Genomic DNA, 22947 nt, shown 5'->3' with positions numbered 1-22947 from the left:
ATGAAAAGCATTTTAAGCAATGAGTTATTACATGCTTGGCAGCTTCGCCAGTTTGGGCTGTGACCATCACGGATCCTGAATATGTATCAATTGTCATATGTACATATTTCAATTTTCCAAACTCAGTAATATGGGTTATATCCATTTGTCATATATGGCTAGGAAGCAGTCCTCGGGGATTTACTCCCAAATGAGGCACAGGTAGATATTGTGGGCATCTTTCACATTGCTTAACAATTTGACGAGCAGCTTCTCTGGTCAGCTTAAATTGCTTTCTTAAACTTAAGCTGTTTTGATGGTGCAAAGCATGTGATTGCTGTGCAAGTTCAACCTGAGATAGAGCAATTATTTTTGTAAGTTCGTCAGCTAGAACATTACCTTCAGCTAACGGACCAGGAAGACTTGAATGTGCTCTGATATGTCCCACAAAACATGGTAACTTTCTACACTGTATGGCTTCCTGAATCTGCTGAAACAATATCTTAACTTGCTCATTACTAGTTCCTATATATGACATTGTTTCCAAGATTTGCAATGCATCATAAATATACCAGCTATCAGTATATAGATTAAAAATCTTATTAGCAAAATTCTTAAATATCAGAGCTACTGCCCACAGCTCAACTATTTGAGCTGAAGCTGGTTCCGTCTGTACCACGTGTCCTTCACCATTGACTACATAAGCAGCTTTTCCATTAGATGAGCCACCAGTGAAAATCAACAAAGCATCCTTTAAGAGATTCTTTGCTACTATTTTGGGAAAAATGAATGAATGCTGTTGTGTAAACTGTAGTAACTGGTCTGATGGGAAAAGATTATTAATCTGACCTTGAAACTGAGCAAATGCAATTGCCCATGAATCACTATTTTAAAATAACCATTCAATTTGCTGCTTAGTGTAAGGAACATTGATTACAGCTGGTTCTTTGCCAAAATATTTCATAGATTCCATCCTGCTCTTCTGTGCTAAACATGCTACTGCTTCAAAGTAAGGATTTAATACTTTTACTGGTGATACAGGCAGATACAGCCACAGAAGTGGTCTGTTCTGCCTTAAGACCTCTGTAGGAGCCAGTCTTGTAGGTAATATACATGCCTGCCACATTTGGCTGTAATCGATGTAGCACACCTGCTGTTCCTGTATAGCCTGCTCTATCTGTGAGAGAGTCTGTCTGGCAGCTTCTGAAAACTGCCTGCTAGAATTTGGATCACTGTCTACTTTAAGGATTTCATTTAGAGGCTCGAGGTCTCCTATAGGAAACCTTAAATAAGGCCTTAGCCATTGTATATTTCCTAACAACCTTTGAAAGTCATTAAGAGTTTTTAAGTCATCCTTCCTAATTTCTATCTTCTGAGGCTTAATTTCTTTGGGGTATAATATGTGACCTACATATTGAAAAGGCGGGTCCCTCTGTACTTTCTCAGGAGCAATAATTAACCCTGCATGGCTTAGGCTCTGTTTTAACAATCCATATGTTTCTAGTAAAGTATCCTCATCTCTATGAGCCAGCAGAATGTCATCCATGTAATGAATAACATAGACATGTGGAAATTGATTTCTAGCTTTTTATATAGCATGAGCTACGAATTTCTGGCATAAAGTATCACTATTTAACATGCCCTGGGGCAAAACATTCCACTGATATCTCCTTATGGGCTCTCTGAAAATAACTGAAGGAATACTAAAAGCAAATCTTTGACAATCTTGTGGTGCTAACGGAATTGTATAAAAACAATCTTTCAAGTCTAAGATAATTTTATGTGTGCCCTTTGGTATGGCTACTGGAGATGGCAGCCCTGGTTGTAATGCTCCCATTGGCTGCATGGTTGCATTAACCTCTCTTAAATCCTGAATTAATCTCTACTTTCCTGATTTCTTTTTAATAACAAAAAATGGAGAGTTCCATGGAGAATTAGATGGTGAAATATGTCCACTATCCAGCTGTTCCTGCACTAACTGCTGGGAAGCTTGTAATTTTTCTTGTGTTAGAGGCCACTGACTCACCCATACAGGCTCATCACTTTTCCATATTATCGGGTCTGCATGGAGTGCAGGTCTTTCAGTGACCTCTCCTACCCTAATCCTGCTCTAGGGGGTCTACTGTCTGGTACGACAGGATCAACCTTTCCCTTATTATCCTTGCCTAGATCTTGATTAGGTAATAATCCTTGTTGAAACATCTGATTAGTAACAGCTGTGCTGGGAGAATATAAATATACTCCCATTCTGGACATAATATCTCTGACCCATAAGTTCACAGGTAAATGAGGGATAACATACGGTTTAAAAGTTCCTTCCTGGCCTTCCTCATCTTTCGAATGCAGTTCATTACTACTCTGTTCAGGACTTCTAGTCTGACCAATTCCTTGTGACTGTGTAATAGTCTCCATTTTTGGCCACTTAGAAGGCCACTTGCTGGCGGTTATAACTGAAATATCCGTGCCAGTATCCAGAAGACCAGAAAATCTCTTTCCATTTATAAACAAAGTGAGTTCTGGTCTCTGATGACCTATTGTCTGTACCCAAAATGCATCAGACGAACCAAATCCATCTTCTCTTCTCTTTTCTTTTTTACTCTGATTATTGGTTTGCACAGTTGGAAGTAAGATTAATTGTGCAAGCCTTTGACATGCTTTTACTACAGAAACTCCATTTGGTGAATGAACCATCATCTTGATCTCTCCCTCAAAGTCAGCATCTATGACTCCAGGAGCCACTAAGATCCCTTGCATAGTTGAGCTACTTCTTCCTAGCAGTAATCCTACAGAGCTTTTTGGTAAAGGCCCATAGATCCCTGTGGGAAGAGCTTGCAGTCCCGTCTCAGGTGTTAGAACCGTGTATACGGCTGAACTGAGGTCGAGCCCTGCACTACCTGGTGTGGTTCTGAAAAGGCCCTGTATAGATCTCCTTGTGGGGGTGCAGATTGCTGGATTGCCCCACAAACTTGTCGTGGGGCCTGAGTCTGGCCCCTGAATCCATTTCCCGAAAGGGGATTTCCTAGATCATCTCTCTTTGATCTGCACTCGCTTGCCCAATGCTTTCCTCTCCTGCATCTCCTACACAATCCTGGTTCTCTTCTAGTTCTAGGGCTTGCTCTCCTATCAGGACATTTTCTGACCTGATGTCCCACAAGACCGATCCAAAACAGCCTCCAGACATTCCTGCAGCTTGTGTTTTCCCTGGGGCTAGGTCTCCCTGCTGGGATAAGACATCATCAATTGTCTTTCCCTGTAAAACAGCAGCTAATGCTATTCCTTGTGTATATGATTGGCCAATATCCGAGCCGAATCAGATATAATCTGCAACATTACCTTGTTTCTTAAAAGGTCTTATAGCCGCCTTGGATATAGCATTGGCATTCTCAAATGCTAACTGTTTAATTATTATCTGTCCTACTTCTGAGTCTCCAATCAATTAGATGCCTGTGTCAGTCTGGAAACAAAGTCCTGAAATAACTCATTTTGTCCCTGTCTTATACTAGACAACTCCTCAGTCTGTTCTTTTGACGATGGAAGCTTACTCCAGGCCTTCTTCGCTGCTGCACTGATCTGGACATATGCTACCATGTCATATTCTAACTGCTGATTTGCTCCCGTATAAGGTCTTTCACCTGCCAGCATCTCATATGAAATAGGAATCTGCTGAGTCCTGTTTCTCTCAGCTGTGGCCTGACATTCTTCTGTAAATTCAGTTTTTCACAATAGCTAATCTCCTCCTGACAGGCAAGCCTTGGCTATCTGCTTCCAATCCGCTGGTGGCAGAGCTTCTATAGCTATATTTTCCACCAGTGTCTGCGAAAAGGATGCCGTGGCACCGTATTGAGCACAAGCAGTTTTTAATTCTTTGAGTAACTTAAATGATATAGGAGTATGTACTCTAAGCAGATTTCCTTGCACATCTCTCTGCTCCATAACTGGAAACAATTGAAATCCTTGCACCTCTAAATAAATCACTGTAAAATAAAATACATCTAACATATCTAACCTGCCATATTTTATTTTATTTTTTAAAGATTTATTTATTAAGTATACAACATTCTGCCTCCATATATGCCAGCATGCCAGAAGAGGGTGCCAGATCTCATTATAGATGGTTGTGAGCCATCATGTGGTTGCTGGGAATTGAATCCAGGACCTCTGGAAGAAGAGCCAGTGCTCTCAACCTCTGAGCCATCTCTCCATCCCCTAACCTGCCATATTTTAATACACAATTGTGTATCTTTCCAATCATGGAGCCGAGAGAGATTTGCTTTAGCCCTGCTTATTACTAGCCCAGAAAGACACCAAAAATTCAAAATTTTGAAGTACAATTCTACTCACCACGTTATCCCTTGGGTACCATAATAACACTTGATCTTAGTCAAAACAGAAACATTTGACACTATTCTAGTTTTTTTTTAATATAGCTGGGAGTGGCAGTACATGCCTTTAATTCCAGTACTTAGGAGGCAGACAGATCTTTATAGTTTGAGGTCCTCCTAGTCTACACAGTGAGTTCCATGACAGCCAGAGCCACATAGAGAGAACTTGTCTCAAAACAAAACAAAATTAAAAAAAGAAAGAAAAATTTAAGTCAGATCATAGTAAGTTGGAGACCATGTGCTTCCCCCCACTCCCACAGGGTTTCTCTATACAAGTCTGACCTTTCTATTACTTGCTCTGTAGACCAGTCTGGCTTCCAACTCAGAGATTCAGAGATCCACCTGCTTCTGCCTCCTAAGTGCTGGTAATAAAGCGGTGCACCACCACTGCCCAGCACACCCAAAACTTTTCTTTGAAAAAAAAAGTTACACAACTATAACATTAATCATAAGGACAAATACTTTAGGTAACTGCCACCTGCAGCAGCACTTCAGAGAGGGTCATGAGCGTAGGCGTTTTCTGCACCACTGTGGTTGCTAGCAGGCAAAGTTAATTTTAATTCTGCAGGGCTTCTGCAGGGGTGCTGTACAAAGTCTTGTCATGAATGCTGGACATGGTAAAACCACCGAGGAGAAGGTATCACTATCGTCGCCATGCTCCCTAAGAAGGAATAGACTCAGGGAAGTAAGTGACCTCATTCAGGACTATGTATTTATTGGGTGCAGGAATCTGGATTGAAATTCAGAAAATTGCTCAGCATCTCTGAACTGCTGTCCACCACAAGACTTATAGAGATCCTATACACATTTGAATCCCTTTAAACTAGCTTTACGTATGTATAATGTATGTATAATTTTTGGTGTGTGTGTTGTTTTGAGACAAAGTCCCTTGTAGCTCGATTGGCATGAAATTTCTCTGTGTAGATGATATCTGTGGTTGCTTAGTCCTCCTGCCTCCACTTTTTCATGTGCATAACACCATGCCTGTTTAGGTCTCATTCTATAGTCCAGGCTGGCCCCAAACTCATGGCAATCCTTCTGCTTCAGCCTCCCATACGCTGGAAATATAGGCATGAACTATCATGTTCTTCTTTTAAAAATGTAATTAATTGGGCGGTGATATGGTAGCAGGGAAAAGTGCTTTTTGTTCAAGCCTGATGACTTGAGTTTTGACCCCTGGAATCCAAAATGGAAGTTTGAGATAGGTCACTTTTCATAGCCCTGGCTGTCCTGGAACTCACTATGTAGACCAGATCTCTCACAGAGATCCACCTGCCTCTGTTCTCCAATGCTGAAACTAAAGGCATGTGTAATCACACTGGCCAAGAATCAACTCATGAGGACTGTCCTCTGAGCTCCCATACTCACCCTAGAAGGCACTCAAACGCACACGTCATACTCAAATATACAAAATAATGCATTTTGAAAAACAACAAACAAACAGGGTGATGTGCTCTGGGGAGTATACACACTCTGTGAGCCAGTCACCTTGTTCAATAAATCATTCTGAAAAACAGATAGGCAGGTCACTTGCCCTTCTTGACCTTATTGTTTAGTGAGAAGGTTCCCTGCTCTGAGTCATGACGAAGCTCCCGTTGTGTGACCCTGGACAAGAAACTTCATATGTTCTTATTCTGTAAAACAGTGGCATCTGCTGTTGGAGAGATGGTGAAGGAGGTTCAGGAGCACTGGCTGCTCTTCCAGAGGTCCGGAGTTCAATTCTAGGCAACCACATGGTGGCTCACAACCACCTGTAGTAGGATCTGATGCTCTCTTCTGAGATAAAGATGTACATGCAGAGCACTTGCATACATTAAATAGATAAATAAACATTAACTAGTTAAATTAAAAAACAAAAAACGATGGGATCCGACTACGGGATCTGCAACCTACATCTCTGGCAGTGTCCGGATTGCGACGGACACCCTTCTCGGGTTTTGCGCTACCGTCAGCCTGCCCGCGAGGGCGCTAGTTCCAGCCACGAGAGCGTTCACGTTGCGAAAGCGCATGTCCCTCGCCGCCCGCCGTCGTCCGCGCCGCCGCCCGCGTCCGCGGAGCCGGAGGAGGCGGAGCTGGTTTGTCCCGGCTCCCGAGCGGAGCGGCAGCCGAGGAGGCGGTGTGGCGAGTCCGGGCGGCCGAAGATCGGGCACAGAGGCCTGAGAGGCTGGCAGGAGACGGCGGTAGCGCGGGGAGAGCGGCGCCACTGGCTGGGCGCTCCCGGCGTGAGGCGTGCGCTCCATGCGTGCGGGCCGAGTGCGGCCCCTGCGAGCCTCCGACATGAAGAAAGACGTGCGGATCCTGCTAGTGGGAGAACGTGAGTCCGCGCCCTGCCCGGCCTCGCAGCCCGGGTGCCCCCTCTAAGCCTGCCAGCCCCTCAGCTCATCCTTTCCCAGGACTTTGCCCTGTCCCCTCGGTGCTCCTCGCAGGCCTTGGTCCCTAAGGCCCGACTCTTCCGCTGTCAAGGTTCTCGCCTTCGCCTCCCCGAGTCCTTTCCTCTCGGGCCTCGGCGTTTCTCGGGCCACCTCCTGTCGGACCCTCTGGTCGCCTGTCAGTCTCTGACTGCCAGGCAGATGTTGGAACAGGCCGACTGAGCGCTTGGGACTGCGGGAACAGGCTCGCGGGGACACACTAGGGGGAGGAGGAGTGCAGAATTAGTCGACTTCTGGACAAGGTCAGGTTTCTGGAATTTTTTTTTTTTTTCACTTGCTGCCTTCCCTGCTACTGTGCATGGGCATTAAGAGAGTGCGCTGAGTTGCTTGTGTAGCTCGGTAGTAGAGCTCTAGCTTTATACATAAAGATCTGGGTTCCGTCTCCAGCACAAGGGAGAAGAAAGACAAGGCAGTTTAAGATAGCGGTTTTATTTATTTATTTTTTAATTTAAATTTTTGCTTTTGCCGTTTGCCATTCTTGTGCCTTGCGTTGGACTAACTCCTGGTAGTCGCGATATTTTTTAAAAAATTGACTCGCACCTTCAAGTTAATACGAACGAGTACTCAGTGAGTGCTACTTAACCAGGGGGGGAGCCTTTAGTGGAGGCAGTTGTTCCCCTAAAAGTCTTAATTTTCGCTCCTTGTTAGGCATTCCATAGTTATGTGGTATTTTATGAACAAGAGCAGGTATATAAGACAGCGAAATATATACACGCGTATCCAAGACTCCCTAGGGATTGTTAGACTTTACTTTTTGCGGGTAAAAGAAAGCAAAACAGACAACAAATACAGCGCCTTTGCTGACATGAAGACAGTAGAGCAGGGATTTCTGCTCTCAGTCATGGGAACTAAAATTAAAAAGAAGGCTAAGGAGGACTTGCAGTGGTTTAAAAGCTCATTAGTTAATGTTTGCCATTGCTGATTTGCGGCCCGTTATTCTAAGCCACATTACCTTTGGAGTAGCTCTATAGGTCACTGTGAAACACTCCCAAGGAGAAAAGTGCACGCACACATTAATAAAAAAAGTGTTTTTGTTTTGTTTCAACTTGGGGTAGGGTGTACTCTTGGAACCCAGACAGCGGGAGTCTGAAATCCTAGAGCTTGAGTTACAGGTGCTTTGAGCCACCCTACTGGGTGCTGAGACCTGAATTTGGGTCCTATGTTCTTATGCACTCCAGCCCCAAGTATGCACATTTTTACTATGGTTATAGTGTTCTTTGAGAAGCCTACTGTGGTGGTTCATGTCTGTAACTCCAGGACTGGGAAGAATTAAGGCAGGAGCATTGCTGTGAGTTCCGTGCCAACCTGGTCTACCTAGAGAGTTCTAAGCCAGTCTCGGCACGGTGGGCCTCAAAAAGGAGTGCGGGGGTGGGGTGGGGTGGGGTGTGTGTATGATTACGATGATGGACTATTTACTCATGTAGCTGTAGTTTTTGTTTTTTTGTTGTTGTTGTTTTGTTTTTGACAACTCTGTAGTCAGAATTTAGAAGTAAGCTTAGCTAAGCATAGTCTGGTTTTTGGATTTCAGTTTTGAATTTTAGATTTTATTTATAATATCTTAATCTGTATTTTGCATCAGGTTCTCTGATAGTAAAGGAAAGCATTATTTAAAGTGTGATTGGTGCTGATACATTTGGGGCAAAATACGGGGGAGTGAGCCGCTGAAACCTTAATTGTATTTAATAAAAGTCTGGTACTTTTTTCTTTGAATGTGTTTTTAAGAAAGATAGGTATGTGTTTTGGATTTAGTGTTGAGTATAGGAACCAATTATATAGCATTAATGTATAAACTGTCCAAATAGAAACACCATACACCTGTAAGATCCAGTGTCACCCTTAGGACGTTTGTATTAAAGTTTAATAGTGTTATTTAGGAATATGCAGAAGTTTAAAATTTGTTAGAAAAGTACATCATTTAATAATGAAAGCAAACCAGAGAGCTACGTAGGAGTTTTCTGATCATAGGGAGAAACTTGATATAAGAGAAAGCTTTAGCCGGGCAGTGGTGCCGCACGCCTTTAATCCCAACACTTGGGAAGCAGAGGTAGGTGGATCTCTGTGGGTTCGAGGCCAGTCTGGTCGTCTACAAGAGCTAGTTCCAGCTTAGGCACCAAAGCTATACAGAGAAACCCTGTCTCGAAAAACAAAAAACAAACAAAAAAGAGAGAGAGAGAGAAAGCTTTAGTTTTTGAGGGAGACACTTTTTCCCCTCTAAAAGAGTGATACCAATCATGCTAATGGCACACATCTGTATTCCATTACTTAGGATTCTGAAGCAGGAGGATAGCAATTGAAAATTTTAAAACGGTTAGGGTATATAGCTTAGTGGTAGCGCATTTGCCTGGCATATATGAGGCCCTCGGTTCAGTCTCCAAGTAGGAGAAGGTTACCACCAAAACCTTCAGGCCATCTGCTATTAAGAAAACAAACTGTAGCCGGTGTGGTGGCACTTTTTTTTTTTTTTTTTCTGAGACAGGGTTTCTCCTTGTAGCCTTGGAGCGTGACCTGAAACTCACTCTGTAGACCAGGCCGACCTCAAACTCACAGAGATCCATCTGCCTCTGCCTCCCGAGGGCTGGGATTAAAGGCAGTGCATCACAACCGGCCAGCTGTGGTGGCACTTTTTAATGTGCCTTTTAATCCCAGCCCTTGGGAGGCAGAGGCAGGCCGATATCTGAGTTTGAAGCCAGTCTGGTTTACAGAGGGACTCTTAGAATAGCCAGGGCTACACAGAGAAACCCTGTCTCAAAATACCTCAAGCAACCAAACAACAACCTTTCTTTTTGTCCTCCCCTTTCCTCCCTTTTTCATTTGAAATAAAGTATTAAATTTGCTAGGCTGCCTGCCTTGAACTTTTGACCTCCAGTTGTCCTGCCTGAGAGCTGGGATTATTGGTTTATGCCACCTTCTTAGTCTATGCTGTGCTTGCTACTAAACCTAAGGCTTGGTGCTTGCTAGGCAAGCACTCAAGTGAGGTTATTAGCCCTTGTATACATGTGTTTTCAAATTTTAATGTTTGAAGTATAGTTATACTCAATTGATTGTAGGATTTCAGTTATTTTAATGGCTGGTATTTGGTGGGGAAATCCTTTTAAACCTTATTTTTCTTTCTTTTTTTCCCCCTTTCTTCTTTCAAAACAGGATTTCTCTGTGTGTAGCTCTAGCTGTCCTCAAACCTGGAGATCTACCTGCCTCTGCCTAGTGAGTGCTGGGATTAAAGGTGTGTGCCGCTACCATCTAGCCTAAACCTTACTTTTAAAATTTACTTTTTACATTTGTTTATTTGTGTGTATGTAAATCTGAGCACAATCTACAGGAGGTTGTTCTCTCCTTCATCCGTGTGGGGGATTCACATGGAATCATCTGGGGATTGAACTTTGGTAGTTAGGCAAGCGCCCTTCTCTGCTGAGCAGTCTCACAGGCCCTCCTTTGGAGATTCCTCTAGTTTTGGAAAAAAGTGGTTAGGATTTAAGCTTTTAATGTTTATTTAAGCATATCTAGTTTTCAGTTGCTTTAAGGTAGTTGGGAGTGGAGGAGGTAAAGACAAAGACGACTCCGCCTCTGTTCTTTCTGGTATTGTGGATTTTAAGTCTGTTCTTTTGTGTGGCTCTGTTACTTTGTATTCCTGTCAGTGTCTGTTCCTGAACCAGGCAGTGGCAACGTCATTCACTGTTGCTCCCAAATGGTGAATGGTTTCAATGTTGTGTTGTCTCAGACATCCTGCTGTACTGTTGAGGTGGAAAGGATATTTTCTTGGCCCATTCATCCATCTGTCTTGGTTTTTCAAGACAGGATTTCTCTATGTCGGTTTGGAGCCGGTTCTGGAACTCGTTCTGTAAACCGGGCTGGCCTCTAACTCACAGAGATCTGGCTGCCTCTGTCTCCCAAGTGCTGGGATTAAAGGCCTTCACCACTGCTGCCCAGCTTCTTGGCCCATTTATAATCCATCTAGGCATCATACTAACTAACTGCTTTCTACTTAGTGAGAAGATGAAGGAACTTAGGCTGTCTGTAAAATCTTAAGGCATATTGTTTGTAGAAAATGACAAGGTATTTTAAATGTTATCTATGTCATATCTTAATTATTGCTTATCAAATACCATTCAGATCAGATCAAAAGTAAATTACTATTATCACAAAATATATTCCTAAAAGTCTTTAAAAGTGCATTCACAGCCTCCGGGACTAGCATTTGTGAGGCAGAGAGGCAGGTGGATCTCTGTGAGTTCAAGTCCAGCCTAGTCTACAGAGTGAGTTCTAGGACAGCCAGGGTTATACAGAGAAACCCTGTCTCAAGAAACACACACAGACGCACAATATTTACTTGCCTAGCATGATTAAGGTCCTAGCTTATGAATTTAATGTAAATATCTGATATGCAGGCTATCACCCCTGTGAAAACATTATTAGGCCCTGAAGGGGATTGAGACCCACAGGTTGAGAACTACTGATCTAGGAGGACACCTTGTAAGGTTAATGATATATTCTGTATAGTCTGGAGAATGATCTACAATTGCCATACATTGAGTTGTGAATGATCGAGTTAGGTATATAGCAAGCCAAAGTAAAAAGAATAAATAGTAAGTGACAGATTAAATTGATAGGTGATAGATAGTAAAAGGTCATCACATCGAATGCACAAAATATCTAGTAGAGATTGACCTGGGCTGCTGGAGAGATGACTGAATGGTTAAGAGCAATTGCTTTTCCAGTGAACCTGGATTCCTTTCACTGCACCGACATGGTGGCCCACATCCGTCTGCAATTCCAATTCCAGAGGATCCATTGCCACCTTCTGACCTTTGTGGGCACCAGGTACACACATGGTACACAGAAATACATGCAAACAAGATACCCCTACACATAAAATATAAATAAACAAATAAATCTAAGAATTAAAAAAAAATCTGACTATGAAAGCCCTAGTCAGCTAGAGTTCAAGATAGAGGGAGTCCCAAGCAGAGCAGAGTGTCCCTGGGTTGAGGCTTCCAAGTGAAATAACAAATATCAGCAAAAGGTAAATTTGCCAATTTTACAATTTTAGAACCTACAAGTGCCCAGAAGAAGTCGACTGGGGAAAGGTCCTTTAAGGTCCTTTGATTTCTCTCCACGCATGAGCATCCCATGACTGGTAGCATTTCTGGCTTCTGTTGCTTATGGCAAGCACTTTTATATCATTGGATAAATGATAATAACCTCTGTTGGAAATTGTTCACCTTTTAACTTTTTTTTTTTTTTCGAGACGGTTTCTCTGTAGCTTTGGATCCTTCCTGGAACTAGCTCTTGTAGACCAGGCTGGCCTCTAACTTACAGAGATCCGCCTCCCTCTGCCTCCTGAGTGCTGGGATTAAAGGCATGCGCCACCACCACCTGGCCATTTAACTATTCTTGAGGGCACAATAATTTTACTCTTGGTCTGGGGCTGTTTTGCTATTCCTCTTCTATCTCTAGACAAAACAAAACAAAACTTTGGTGGGTACTGTAGGACAAACATATTTGGGTTTGAAATGGGGGTGAGAAGCAGCCCTATTTCTGGAACTAGGTTCTCAGTGAGCTCAAATAAGACATAACAGCTTACCAATACAGCATACGTTATAGGATGTTTGCACAAGGTCTTCTGTTCTTCATGAAGAATAAATTTTGTTTATAGAAAGATTCTTTCTATGTCACTGACACCTATGAATCAAAATCTACCCTTAAAGGGTTGGTAAAGTGCCTATCACTGAAGCATGAGAACTGAACTTGGATGCCCAACACCTGCCTAAAAAAGCAGGGCATGGGGCTGAGGAGATGGCTCAGTGGGTAAGAGCTCTGGCTGCTCTTCTAGAGGATCTGGGTTTGGGTCCCAGCACCAACAAGATGGCTCAAACCATCTGTAACTTCAGTTAGGGGATCTCCCTCCCTCTCTCCCTTACTTTCTCTCTCTCTCTCTCTCTCTCTCTCTCTCTCTCTCTCTTTCTTTCTTTTTCAAGACAGGGTTTCTCTGTGTAGCTCTGGCTATATGTTAAATATTTCTATCAAACTTACATTGCAGTTTATACATTGGTTATAACATTTTATTTGTAATACATTGCCATATATTTTATTATAAATATATTTTATGTAATATGCTATACTTTTTATAGCAAATATAAATTTTATCTAGTATAATATATTTAAAAAATTGAGGATTTCTTTTCCTCATGGAACTGTTTCTGGAGCAGTTGAAAGAAAAACGTTTTATTTATTTTTGAGACAGAGTCTCACTGTGTAACTCTAGTTGACCTGAAACTCCCTATGCAGACCACTGGACTCAAAGAGATCCTCCTGCCTCTGCCTCTCAAGTATTGGGATTAAAAGTGTGCCATCATGTTCAGCTCTAGATGGAATTTTTATAACGTAGTGAGCTGAATTGTTTTCTAGATGAGGTAGGATGTGAGCAAATAAATAAAATCACACTCTGAGAAGTGGTAACAAATGACTTTAATTGAGTTAGCCACACCCCTTAGGCGTGATGTCTTGTGTGTCTGTGTCTTCAAGCACCAGTGAAGTTGTCTTCTTCACTCCCCAGTGTCTCCTTTGCTGTGTTAGAGGCTATGAATGTCTAGTCACAGATCTGTAGCTTGAGAGGAGCCTGCTGCTGTTCAGGAAGCCAGGACTGCCCTGTTTTCTCACAGTGCTATTCTCTCTTTTCTGGAACTCATAGGAGACCAGTGGATCTGAGGGAAAGAACGCAGCTGTGACTAGGAAGAAGGTAATTCTAATGAGTTGGCCATTTGGTTTGCTTAGTGCGAGGGATGCTGTACTGAAAAGCAAATAGTCCCTGCTCTTAAGAATTTCTAGAAATAGTAGCTGGTAAGAAATATCCCATTTTTATCAAAGTCTAGGAACTCCCTTAGGAGCTCACTGTTGATATGTTGGAGGGTTGTCTGGATCTTATGTAGATACAGCACTCTTAGGAATGTACACTTCTTTTATTGATATAAAATAAAATATATTTTTATTTTCTTACTTATTTTGTTTTTTGAGACAGGGTTTCTCTGTGAAACAGTCCTGGCTGTCCTAAAACTTGCTCTGTAGACCAATCTGGCCTTGAGCTCACAGAGATCTGCCTGCCTCTGCCTCCCAAGTGCTGGTACCACACTCTCCCCTGTTTTTTTTTTTAAAAAAGAAAAGAATGCATATTTCTTGGCTGGGTTGTGGTAGCAAAGGCCAGCCTGGTCTACAGAGTGAGTTTCAGGACAACCAGGACTGTTTCACAGACAAACTTTGTCTTAAAAAAAACATATAGCTGGGCGGTGGTGGCACATGCCTTTAATTCCAGCACTCGGAAGGCAGAGGCAGGTGGATCTCTGTGAGCTCGAAGCCAGCCTGGTCTACAAGAGCTAGTTCCAGGACAGGCTCCAAAGCTACAGAGAAACCCTGTCTCAAAAAAAAAAAAGTTAGTTGTTTCTTGAGTGTGTACAGTAGCACATTCCAGTAATCCCAGTAAATCCAGTAAACCCAGGAGGCAAGAGGCAGAAGGATTGTTGCTAATTTGAGGCCCTTCTGATCTATATATTGAGTTCCAGGCCAGTCAGAATCCCCAAACCAAACAAAAGAATGTATGTGTCTTCAGAACATCAACAGATATTTTTTTCTTCCTAGAAGCCAAGTTTCTGATTTTTCTCATTTATTTATTTGTTTGTTTATTTTTTGTTTTTGTTTGTTTTTAGGGTTTTTTCCTTTCGTTTGAGACAGGATTTCTCTGTAGTCCTGGCTGTCCTGGAACTCACTCTGTAGACCAGGCTGGCCTCAAACTCACAGAGATCCGCCTGCCTCTGCCTCCTGAGTGCTGGGATTAAAGGTGTGCACCACCACCCAGTTTATTTTAGTTTTTGGTGGCGTTTTTCTTTTTAAATCGCCCTTCCTTCCTCTCCTCCCAGTTTGTACATGTTAAGCCATTTATCTACCACAGACTTACACCATAGCCACAGACAAGTTTCTTGAGGTCTTTTTTACAGACTTCAGAAGCGGGTCTCTTTCTTGCTTCCTTTCCTCTCTGCTCCCCCACCCCCCTCCATTTTTAAATAGAGGTGTTGAACATAGTGCTTGGTCCCTCTTTTATGACAGTTTGATTTGTCTTATTTAGTAAGTTTTTCAGATTATCTCCATGTAGTTTGTAAGACTGAATTTACATGTAGGCAATCATGTGATAATTATCAAATGAACAAGAGATGTATCTCAGAAAGTAGAAGTGTATGTTTTTCCAGTGTTTCTTAGTTTGAGGAAAACAAACAGTTCAAGGAGACATGTGTTTATGTGGAACTAGAGTTCTTGGATACAAGATTTGTTGTTCTCTGGTCTTTTTATTTTTTATTTTTTATTATTTTTTTTTTTTGTTTGGAGACAGGGTTTATCTGTGTAACAGCTCTGGCTGTCCTGGAGCTCACTTTGTAGACCAGGCTGGCCTTGGACTTACAGAGATTCACCTGCCTCTACCTCCTGAATGCTGGGATTAAAGCCATGTGCCACCAATAACTAATTTTTTTCCTCCCAGGTTTTTGAGGCATATTTTACTTTGATAAACATGAACCTCTCATGCCCTCTGCATTCTAATACCAATTTTTGTTATCAGCTGTGATGTCCTAAAAAATTCTATAGTGGTGTATTATTTGTGTTTTAATAAATAAAGCTTGCCTGAAAATCAGAGGACAAAGCTAGTCAGCCATACAAGGGCAGGGAATGGTGGCATACTTCAAGACCACCTGGAGGTGATCCCAGCACTCTGGAGATGGGAGGAGTACTTGGAGGACCACCCAAGAGTTTCATACTAATTTGGGCAATATAGTAGGTCTCCTTTAGTATCAACGAGAAAAATTTAACAGAATTTCAATGCAAAATAAGAAACCACATCAGAGATGGTAGTTTATCTTGCTGTGTAAAACAGTGTTCACTTCATGAATGATTAAAGCCAGTTAAGATGTAATTTTTTTTAAAAAGGAAGGCACACAGTGACGTTGTGCAGAGTGTTGTGAACACCTAAGACACATAGAAGTACTACTGAAGTAGCTGCTGGGTAGGCCTAGGTGTTACTCATTTATAAAGATGCCGTGGTAGGGACTGGTCCCCCAGGCCTCAGTAAGTCCCCTTGGCGGTGTGGGTGAGAGACAGACAGATATGCCAGAAAGAGGTTGGGTATAGTGTTTATTTAGAGGGTTATGGAGGGGAAAGGGAAAGGGGAAGGAGAAAAGGGAGAAGGGGGGGAGCACCAGAAGTTACATTTTCCAAGAGGGACAGAGAGAGAGAGAGCAAACACGCATGCCCACACCCACACCCAGGCAAGTAGGAGGGGAGTTGGGAGTGGGGGGCTTGTCTCTTAAAGGGACAGGGTACCCAGGTGACAGGCTTGGCCAGTAGATCATAACACTAGAGAAATAGCTCGTGGGCAGTGTACTTGCCTAGCATTTGAGAGGCCCAGTGTTGATCTGAACACACACAAACTCCATATACATAAGAAGACATATTTGTTGAAGACATAAAAGAAGGCATCTAGGGTTGGAGAGATGGCTCAGCGGTTAAGAGCATTGCCTGCTCTTCCCAAGGTCCTGAGTTCAATTCCCAGCAACCACATGGTGGCTCACAACCATCTGCAATGAGGTCTGGTGCCCTCTTATGGCCTGCAGGCATACACACAGGCAGAATATTGTATACATAATAAATAAATAAATTTATGAAAAAAAGAAGGCATCTAATTTGTCAAATTAAGATCAATTTGTGTTCATATCTGTAAATCTAGAACTTGTCAATTTTTACCACTAAAATAACTTAAAATAGTACTTATTTGGCAGTTTTTAGTAGCATGGTGACAAACACCTTTAATTTCAAGAATTAGGAGACAGAGTCAGGGTGATTTCTGTGGCCAAGGCCACCTGGTTTACATAGTGGGTTCCAGGACAGCCTGAGTTACATAATGAGACCCTGTCTCAAATGAAAGAAAGAAATTCAGGTTTGTTCTAAGCTACATATACGTTGTGAGTTCAAGGCTAGCCTAGGCTACATGAAACTATCTCAAAACAAGAAATGCTTTCAGCTGTGGGTTTTTTTTTTTCCTTCAGTTTTTCGAGACAGGGTTTCTCTCTAACTTTGGTGCCTGTCCTGGAACTAGAACTTGTAGACCAGGCTGGCCTCAAACTCACAGAGGTCTGCCTGCCTCTGCCTCCCGAGTGCTGGGATTAAAGGCGTGCGCTGTCACCACCTGACAATGCTTTCAGTTTTAAAGACATGATAGCCATTTTTTTTTCATTTTCTATAAAGGATAGTATTGAGTAAGATCAATATATTGAATAAGGGTACTATGTTGGTGGTTAATTTCCTGTCTCTGATGTGGTTGTTTATCTACATAGGAGAATAAACTTACCTTTGGGAAATACATACTAAGATACAATTATTGTTGCTGGAGAGATAGCTGAGGGGTTAAGAGCACTGGCTGCTCTTCCAGAGGTCCTGAGTACAATTCCCAGCAACCACATGGTGGTTCATAACCATCTATAATGGGATCTGATGCCCTCTTCTGGCTGCAGTGATACATGCAGACAGAGCACTCATTACCCCCCCCCCCCAAAAAAAGATAGAATTATTCTCAAACGGTCCTGTGCCTGTTTCTAACTATTCATTATTTGGTAAGCTTATATGATGTGGTAGCTATGGGTACTACTAGAATAAGAGTGAAATAGATAAAGGATATTGCACACACAATAGTGTAAAATGTTATATTTTTTTAAATATTTATTTATTTATTATGTATACAATATTCTGCAGGCCAGAAGAAGGCACCTCATTACAGATGGTTGTGAGCCACCATGTGGTTGCCGGGAATTGAACTCAGGACCTTTGGAAGAGCAGGCAATGCTCTTAACCACTGAGCCATCTCTCCAGCCCCTAAAATGTTATATGTTATGTGGGAAATTTGGATTAAGGATAGACATAGATTCAGCATACTGTTTAAGCACTTCAAAGACTGAGGCAGGTAGAATGTTGTGTGTTTGAAATCAACCTAGATTTCACTTTGAGGCCCTTTCAATGGGAGGGAAAAAAAAAGCAAACCTGTGAGATGGCTCAGTGAGTAAAGGGTCTGACAATAACCCTGAAGACCTGGGACCCACGTCTTGGAAGTAGAGAGAACCAGCTCTCAAAAGTTATCCTCTGATCTCCATTCTCAGGCCTTAGCTCAGTTGTGCCCATACACAGATGCATACAGATACATAAAAAATTTTAAATTAGGGGCTGGAGAGATGGCTCAGTGGTCGTTGAAGGAAATATATTTTCCATAAATCTGAACTTTTCTCAAATTGTTTGAAAAAGTAAGCAAAGCAAAAAGCCAGGTGGCACACACCTTTAATTTCAGCCCTTGGGAAGCAGAGACAGGTGGATCTCTTTGAGTTCCTTTCTGACCTGGGCTACAGAACAAGTTCTAGGACAACCAGTGTTGGTATATAGAGAAACCCTGTCTCTCGGAAAACCAATAAGCCTGGTGTGATGAACTACAAATTAGAAAGTCTGAGACAAAAGGACCAGCCTGGTCCAGGACTACATAGAGAAACTTTGTTTCAAAACACATTAGTAAAACAATATATACACAAAAGAAACAAACAAACAAAAAAGGAAAGATAAAAGTAAAAATTGAATAGATGTTGCTCTAATAAGTTGCCAGTAAGCCAGTAACTATTTTAACTGTAGTACTTGCTTGTGAGTGATTCATGCTGATGCTATATTACCATTCTCTTTCTGTATTTTTTTGTTTGTTTTTGTTTTTTTGAGACAGGGTTTCTCTGTGTAGCTTTAGTTGTCTTGGAACTAGCTTCATAGACCAGGCTGGCCTTGAACTCACAGAGATCTGCCTGCCTCTGTCTCCTGAGTGCAGGGATAAAGGCATGTGCTACCACCCCCAGCCCCTTTCTGTATTCTTAGCAGTCTTTAAAAGTATGGCAAAAGAGAATTCTGGCTTGACCATCAGGAGACAAGCTATTTTCTTAGGTTCACAACTCATCTTCTAGTGAGATCTTATGGAAATTGCTGTCTCTGAGTTGTACATTTCCTGTCTGAAAACTGGAGAGCTGTATGAGCTAGTATTGTTAGTTAGGCTCTGATCAAAACAGAAATAATTTGTTCTGAGCCGTATGAATAAGAGCCAACCCTTTTTTGACACGAGATAATCAAAAAGTCTGTAGAGGGTCTAGAGAGAGATTGATGTGGGACGACCTTCTGTATGCTGTGAATTTGTTTGTTTGTTTGTTTTTCTACTGGTAAATGAAGAAGCTGCTTTGGCCTATGGCAGGGCAGAATATAGCTAGGCTAGAAATCCAAACTGATAAAGGAAGAAAGAAGGCATAATCAGGGAGATGTCAGCAGCTGCCAAAGAAGCAAGATTTGAGGTAACAAGCTATGAGCCTCGCGGTAAAATATAGAATAATAGAAATGGGTTAATTTAAGTTGTAAAACCTAGTTAATAATAAAGCTGAGCTAATAGAGCAAACAATTTATAATTCATATTAAGTCTCAGAGTGATTATTTGGGAACTGACATTCAAGAGAGAAACCTCCAGTTATTAAGAGATGACTCAGTAGTTAGGAGTGCTTGCTATTCTTCCAGAGGACCCAGAAATATTTCCTAGCACCCATATAGGCAGTTCACAACCTGTAATGCCATCTTCAGCACTGTCTTCTGGACTCTGTGGGTAGCCACATGCATGTGTGTATATTTGTGTATGTATGTAATACATATATAATATACACACATATATACACATGAACACATAAAATAATAAAAGAATAAAATAGTCTATAAAAACTAGAGCTAGAAACTACCTGTTAAGCTATATAATTTGTCTCTCAACTTGCATAAATTCTTCATGCTGTTTGGACCAGTTCACTCTCCTGTGTGTTCTGGCCATTCATCATTTTCTAGGATCTGTCTTGTGCTTTCAGTTCACTCTTTCTTTTAGTCATTTAAGAAGGGACTGAGGGGCTGGAGAGATGGCTCAGTGGTAAAAAGCATTGCCTGGTCTTCCAAAGATCCTGAGTTCAATTCCCAGCAACCACATGGTGGCTCACAACCATCTGTAATGGGGTCTGGTGCCCTCTTCTGGCCTGCAGACATACACATGGACAGAATATTGTATACATAATAAATAAATATTTTTTTAAAAAAAGGGACTGAGGTTGTTCCCAACTCTTAAAAATTACCATCTTTCATATTTGGACTTGTTTTTGAAATTGTATTTTGCCACTGTGGCAGAGACTAACATAGCAGGTAGGTGTCTGTTTTTTTTTCCAGGAGCTTGGACAGACTTGGTTTGACTGTAGTAATTATATGATCAGAAAAGTTACTGCAATAGAGAAGTCATATAAAGAATAAAGATTGAGATTTTAACTTTCTTTTATTATAAAGATCACTGGGACAGAAAATTTTTGGTTTTTTGCCGTGTTACCAACTCTTAAAATGTAGAACAAAAAAGGAAGGAATGTACATGTGTATCTTCTGTTGGTAAGGATGTAAATTGATGTATTCGTTTGTGAACATAATTAACAGTGTCAGTTAAATACAAAACAGACCATATGCTAACTTGAATTCCACTTCAAGGAATTTATGTGTAAAATATGAATTACATTATTTTTTGTAGACGGAAGTTTCTATCTTGCCCAGTCCTGCAGCTGTTTAGTCCCAAGGAAACACACAGAGGCTTATATTAATTATAAACTGTTTGGCCTATTAGCTCAGGTTTATTATTAACTAGCTTTTACAACTTAAATTAACACATAATTCTTATTTATGTTTAGCCATGTGGCTTGGTACCTTTTATCAGTGAGACATTCTTATCTTGCTTTCTCTGCATTTGACTGGTGACTGCATCTCTACCTTTTCTCTTCTAATAATTTTCCTAGTGTGGTTGCCCCACCTTTGCTTCCTGCCTGACATTTTATTAAATTAATATGAGTGACAAATCTTAACAGTGCACAAGATCCCACAGCATTTCCCCTTTTTTTCTTTTCAAAACAAAACCCTTAAATCTAATATTCTTTGTTTAGCTTTTTCCTGATAATTATCCATAACAACTTGTAACCGGCGCTCTGAATAAAGGCAAACTTCCATAATCCATTTTTTGGGAATGTGGGCCTAGTTTTCTAGGCTACTTCCTGCTGGTTGAGTTCACTGATAATCTTATGGTGAACCAAAGAAAATTTAGGATTATGGTCAAGTTCAGACTGGAGTAGTCTTGTGAGGCTGGATCATCTTAGGTAGCAGTCTTGAAGCTGTTCTGGATGTGGAACTCAGAGGAAACTGCAACAGAGGTGCTCTAAAGCATTGGATCATCTGGGCCATCCATTCCCATTAGAGATTTTTCAGCGGGTTTTCCTCGTTCAAACCTCTTTTTTTTTTCTTTTTTAAACAAGAATAAATCCATAGCCTCTCATTTCCCGTGGAAACAAAAACAAAACCTCTTCTACAAAGTAACATATATTTTGATTTAAATTTTGAAGTCAAGGCATTATATATACAATATATGTTGGATTAATCCAGCAGCATTTATACTCAAATGTCTTTTAGCAACTGTTGCTCCATCTTCAGCAGTTAAACAACTCAAAGTCAATACAATAACATATAGTATCCAAATTTTTGGTTATTTTTGATCTGTATGTGGGATTTTTTTCTTACTCTATTTCTTTTATTTATACTTTTTACTTTTTGCTTTTTTTTTTTTTTTGAGACAGGGTTTCTTTTGTGTATCTTTGGTTGTCCTGGATCTTACTCTTTAGACCAGGTTGGCCTTGAACTCTCAAAGATATTCTTGCCTCTGCTTCCCAAGTTCTGGATTTAAAGGCATGCGCTACCATGCTCGACAACTCTGTTTCCTTTTTTTTTTTTTTTCGGGACTTTCTCTGTTTTTCTTTTCTCTCCCAAGCCTATGCATATTTTTAAACACACTGTTAACTGTTTAGGGTTTTTTTTTTGGGGGGGGGTGTTCAACACAATGACCAGAAAAGCAAAGCAGCCAACCCATTGGCTCTTATGTCTTCCTTTTGCTTGGTGATTTAGCTGTCTTTTCTTCTTTGGGCATCGAATGTCCTAGGTCTCTTGACTTCCCAAAGATGGGTATTTTCTGTTTTCCTGTAAAGACAAGAACCAAACCCTGCCCCAACCCTTACAAGGTTCTTTACCACATGTATGATTGTCACCTCTGTGGATGAGCAGCTGTTATTTCTCTTTCTCAAGAGGTTTCTCCTTTTAAAATTTAATCTTGATTAGTTTTGATGGTATCCATAGCTTTTCTTCTCCTGTGGAAACAAAAGAGAAACCCTTTCCCCAACGTAGCACATCTCCTTTCCGTTCTGAGGTCAACTCATCCTTGAAGTACACCAGCTGATTTAATTCAGAAGTTTTTTTCCATTGACCAGTGTCTTTCTGCAGCTCTCTGAGGGCGTCTGTATCTTTAGGTGATCCTGAAAAGATCATCTTTTGGGTTAATTGTCAAGTCCTGGGAGAGGTAACTATATCATTTTTTGTTCAGTCTTTGTAATGGGAAAGTGCAGGGCTTGTCTTAACTCCTGGTTAGAGTAATTTGTTAGGCTGGATCATCTCAGCTATCCACCTTGAAATTTTTCCGACAAGTTTGTTGTCCAGTGGCGATCTTAAAGTGGTGCTATCAGATGAATGGCAATATATGAACCAGGTGTAATCTTTGTTGTGGGCCCCTATCTTCTTCCTGGAGACTTCAGATATTATTGTAGGAAAATTTTTGTTCACTGTGGAAAATTTAAACATTATTCTTATCAAAATGGAAAGTTTGAATTTTGATAGACATATATCCAAAGAAAGGTAGCACAGCTAGGTCAGTTATTTGGTAGAGCATGAGACTCTTAATCTTAGGGTCACAGGTTTGTGCCCCAAACACTGGGTGCCAATTGTAGCGCAATTAATAAAAACCCAGAGACAGATACTGGGGTTCCACCTGAAGGTCAAGAAAGCAAAACAGCCAGCCACTGGCTCTTACCTCTACCTCAGTCCAGAAAAGGCGATCATGCCTCCAGAAATCCTCAGAATGAGACTGACTGAGAGCTGTCTTCTCCTGTCTTATTCTTCTCTAGGCCCCACACTGGACGCCATTTGTAGATGGAAGTTTCTGTCTCACCCAGTCCCGT

At 41.4% G+C, this 22947-nt stretch overlaps 1 protein-coding gene across 11 annotated transcripts in view; it reads left to right on the top strand.

Moving 5' to 3' along the window:
- The first annotated feature begins 6435 nt into the window (after positions 1 to 6435).
- The window catches only part of Rhot1 (ras homolog family member T1), an 82962-nt gene continuing 66450 nt past the window's right edge, over positions 6436 to 22947 (top strand). For 3 of the 11 annotated variants that reach the window (XM_085695501.2, XM_085695499.2, XM_085695496.2), the window contains exon 1: positions 6437 to 6675. In XM_085695501.2, the coding sequence (XP_085551627.1) occupies positions 6600 to 6675 (76 nt within the window). In that variant the 5' untranslated portion in view covers positions 6437 to 6599. Of the gene's footprint in view, positions 6676 to 13475; positions 13524 to 22947 lie in introns of those variants that run through there. The other 8 variants (XR_015003713.2, XM_085695503.2, XM_085695504.2 and 5 more) reach the window with 5 other exon arrangements.

The sequence above is a fragment of the Myodes glareolus genome, chromosome 9 (assembly GCF_982192425.1).
Source record: "Myodes glareolus chromosome 9, mMyoGla1.1, whole genome shotgun sequence".
NCBI lineage: Eukaryota > Metazoa > Chordata > Mammalia > Rodentia > Cricetidae > Myodes > Myodes glareolus.
Note: the sequence above shows the minus strand (reverse complement) of the source record. Positions and strands in the feature narration are given on the sequence as shown.